General features: G+C 50.2%; 1 protein-coding gene across 1 annotated transcript; it reads right to left on the bottom strand.

The window, feature by feature from the left end:
- Positions 1-200: 200 nt before the first annotated feature.
- MEX3C (mex-3 RNA binding family member C) lies at positions 201-1426 on the bottom strand (the record flags this gene model as incomplete). The annotated part of the gene is made up of 1 exon (XM_010008497.1): positions 201-1426. A coding segment is annotated over one exon (1226 nt), but the record flags the coding sequence as incomplete, so codon positions are not given.
- Between the last annotated feature and the right edge of the window lie 2821 nt (positions 1427-4247).

The raw sequence follows: 4247 nt of genomic DNA, 5'->3' as shown, positions 1-4247 counted from the left end.
TACACTGAGACCACCTAGGTTTAGTGTTACCGTAGCAGCCTTTGGAGAAAAGTCAACTTTTGATGAACAACTTCAGCCTAATCCCAAGAAAGCCCAACAGTCAGAATTCATTAGGAAGTTTACTAAGAGGGTACCATGACACCCATGCCTTGAAGTGTTCTGTTTTTAAAGTCCCATATATAATAATATCTATATATATTTTAAGAGTGGATTTGGATTGCCTGAGTAACAGCGGCCTGGCAAACGGGACACACCGGCGTCTCCTTCTCACAGATCTTGTTGGCACACTCCATGCAGAAGAGGTTGTGGCCACAGGGGACCAGGGCTGCAATGACCTCACTCTCGAAGCAGATGACACAGTCGTGCTTCCTTCTGGACTCGGGGGGAGAGCTGGACGTGGAGCCACCGTTGGAAGAGGAATAGCTGTTGGTACCATTGGAGAAAGCAGGGATGTAGATGGGGAGGCCAGCTTGGTGGCCAACGCTCGGTGGGTCGCTCCTCACTCTTCTGGCCAAGGGGTGCTCCAGACTTTCTGGAAATGTGGGTGACAGGCGAGGAGTAGATGGTTGGCTGCCTCGACACTGAGGCTTGGTGGGACCAGCGGGGTCGTTCCCGAAGCCAGAGAGGGGGTTGACGGGTTCAAAAGGGGTCCAAATGGTTTGGGAAGGTGTTGCTAAGGAGTCGTAGGCGGGAGAGTCGCCCGCGAGGTCTTCGGTGCCCACCGAGGGCAGCGTTTCTCCAAACCAGAAGTTGCCTGTGCTGAACGGACTGGTGGGGCTGAAGTCAGCCAATCTATTGCTTCCGAAATAGGAATCTGTGGAGCCGCTTCCCAAGGAGCTGGAGCTGTCGTTTCTATAATTAGAAATCATCCTGGTGCGGCTGGGAGGGACGGGATGAGAAGCCAGCCAGGCAGATCCCAGGGTGCCCCCTTCGAAGCTGACATCCGTGCCGTTGTAGTGGAAGTCGTTCTCCTCGTGGAGCTCGATGTAGTTCCCGGTGCGCATGGCGATGTGCATCTCGATCTCCTCCCGCGCCCGGTCCACGTTCTCGGGCATCCCGGTCACCTCGAAGACGGGCTCCTTGTCTCTGCTGGGAGTGACAATGTAGGTGTGGGTCTGCTGCTGGATTCTTTTGATGGTAGCTCCTTTGGGTCCAACCACCAGCCCGACCACCCGGTAAGGCACCCTGACTTGGACTGTGGTCTGGCCCGGCAGGTTGGGGCTGCAGGGCAGACCCCCCAGGGCAGGGCCGTTCTTGTTGCGCGACGCCCGGATCATGGAGAAGTGTTCAGCAGCTGAGAGGATTTCCCTTTTGGCCATGGCTACGTCCTCTTTCCGGCCGGTGACAACAAAGATGGGTTCTTCTCCACGAACGGGGGTCTTGATGTAAGTATTTGTCTTGGCCCTTAGTGCTTTGATTTTGCAACCTGTCGAAAGGAAACACAGGCAGGTTCAGCGAGAGGCCTCACTTTAGAAAGCCACAAGGAAACCATCTATTTTAAGTTGCTGGAGAGTTTCAAGAAACCCCAGGGTGAAACCAGAAGCAGCTGTTTTTATCTCTGCAAGCCACACTAGAGAAAGCAGTAACAACTTCTACCTGTTATTTCCAAACAGACCTCTTGACACTTAACAACCACAAACTATTTCTGCAACGGTCCTTGGGCTGCTTCAGCCCATCATCTCCTCCCCTGCTCTTCAACAATGAATCAACACGAGTGGTTTTTTTCTCTAGGACAGCCACGTTATCCCACAACTACTGGTGGGCTGCTCTTTTTTCTTCCCATTGCTTTGGGTGTCCCTCAGCTCCTTCTAAGATCTTGCAGGAGGAATAAAAGCTCTCACACAGGCACTGAGCTCTGGTGCTGCCTGAGCCTTTTCACTGCCAGGCATGACCTAAAAGCAAATTAAACATTTACAAAGGAGAGCAGGGTCTGTATCACAACCTGTGTAGGATATAGATAAAAGTTACTGATTTACTGAGAACTCTTTTCTGTGCTTCCTATTATCGATGGGTTATTTAAACCTTCCTCTTCCCTGTGGGATGAGGGAGCCACTCCTTGAACTGGCAAGTAGGAGCTCAAGCAGTTGGTTGCATGCAGATCAGGTTTATCATGCAATATGCTGTGCCTACGTGGAACTTCTCTCTTTAACTGGGTAAACACAGCTTGAAAGGGAAGCAAAAAGCTACTCAAACTCTTCTGTTTGATTTTTGGGGGACTGAAGGATCTGAGTTTGCCAGGACACAATGGCAGCAGGTTCTTTTGATAAGGTGCTGCAGGCAGTTTGGCACAGGGCTCCCAGGAGCACCTTTCCCCCATCACAGGGCTGGAAAAGCCAGCAGTGCAAAATTCAGAGAGACAAGCAGGGCTGTGACACCCAAGACAGTCAATTGGATTCAGTCTGAACTGGATTTAGCCCCTGTCAAAACCAATTCAAAAGCCTCAACATCACTTTGGAGCGAAACTCATCTCAAAACAACTCTCAGCAACGTTTGCAGACTGAGTGTTCTAACACCAGGATTTTATTTCCACTTCCCTTGATTTGAAGCACATGAAATAAGTCTCTTGATTTTGGCAGATCCCTGCACCCGAGGTACCCACCAGCCACCCCAGTTCCACAGTTCAAAAGCCAAAGATGCACTCGATTCAGGACTGAATGCTGATGAAAAAACAGCAAATGTGCTGATGCTGGTTGGGAGAGAGGAAAGGAAGAGCCTGTTCTTGCAGGGCCCCTGCAGACAGCAAGGACAGAGGCTGAACACAACAGCCCTTTGTTTTCAGGCCACAGCTGGAGAGGAAGTTCATGATCACCACCAGTTCTGGGAGGCCCTACCTCCACCAGAAGGCTGAGGGAGGAGCACGGCAGGGGCAGACCTGAGCCACCATCTGCAGCAGGGAACAAACCCCAAAGCCTCAAGCTCCCCCTCCAGCCCACTGAGATGGGCACTACTGCTCTGCTAGGTGAAAAAAAAACCAAGGGAAATCACTTCCCATGTCTTCATGGATACTCAGGAAAGATGTGGGGCAAATCTTTACCCCACAAGGATCCCCCAAAGTGCTGCTGCTGAAGTTTTCACCTCAATCAAGGCATCTTTACTGGAAAACCTACAATCAAAGCCTCCTGACACACAGCAATTCTGCTCCAATTCACACAAATTACTTCCATTTACTCCACTGCACCCAGGTATCCATTCTTATTTCCTAGGAATTGCAGAAGTGTTTTAAAAGAGAATACTGGGAGCATCTAGCATAAAGTTTATATATATAAAATATATATATATGATTAATTATGTCCCACAGTTCAGAACCTGCTTATAATTCCAGCTTCCAAAGTGCTTTCTCAAGTCTCAGAGTTTACACTTCAGACAAGATTTTCCTGCTGTTTTAGGAACTCAAATTGAGATGGAAGCCTGGAGCTCCAGCTGCAAACTCCCAGAGGTTGCTTTGCCAGAGCCACATTCCCAAACTTCCCCCCCAGTGGGAGGAAAAGCCTTCTCCTTTCCCCCCTTGGGCTGCAGAAGGACCTGGATTAAGGTGGGCAGAGCTTTTATTTGAAGGCATGGGTCACACATCTAGAAAGCAAGAGGCTGAACACTCCCCTCAACTCCCTGCAGGGATGGAACAAGCTTTTTGAACACTGCAAAGGTGGCTGCAATGGAAAGCTGACTCCACCAGCCATCGACACTCCAACTTGGTGTGTGAAGTCGGGAGGAACTGAAGAAAGTCACCACAAACAAACCCCAACATTTCTGAATGAGTCAGTCAACGTGGCTGGGTTTGGTTTGCAAGGAGCCCTGGAAATCCCCCCCCCCTGCCAGCCAGACATGTGAAAACACAAGGTCAGAGCCTCGCTCTACCAGGATGATCTTTGCTTTTCCTCAGCTGCTCTGGCTTCCCACCCTGCTCCATTAGTCACCACCCAGGCCATGATGGGAGGTTCTGCTGATCTCCCAGCCCCTCGCTGACAGCTCATGGCCATGATGACACGAGGTTGGCCAGCTATGAAGTCACACAGCCAAGGGGATGAATCAAGAAGTTTCCTAACCTCCTGAGCTCGGGGAGACAAAGGGAAAAGAAAACACACCGCCCAGCACTTGTGCAACACATCAAGATCATTGCAGGCAAGATTGGGAAGCACAGGGATCGAGCCTGAGGGGAAGTTTTCAACTGGAAATTCGAATTTTATCCAAAGTTTCAAAGTCATTTTAGTTTTAGTCTGTTCAAGACAAGTTAGCATCCTTGGTTCAGC

This window comes from Chaetura pelagica, unplaced genomic scaffold (genome assembly GCF_000747805.2).
Source record: "Chaetura pelagica isolate M959 unplaced genomic scaffold, ChaPel_1.0 scaffold182, whole genome shotgun sequence".
Lineage (NCBI taxonomy): Eukaryota > Metazoa > Chordata > Aves > Apodiformes > Apodidae > Chaetura > Chaetura pelagica.
Note: the sequence above shows the minus strand (reverse complement) of the source record. Positions and strands in the feature narration are given on the sequence as shown.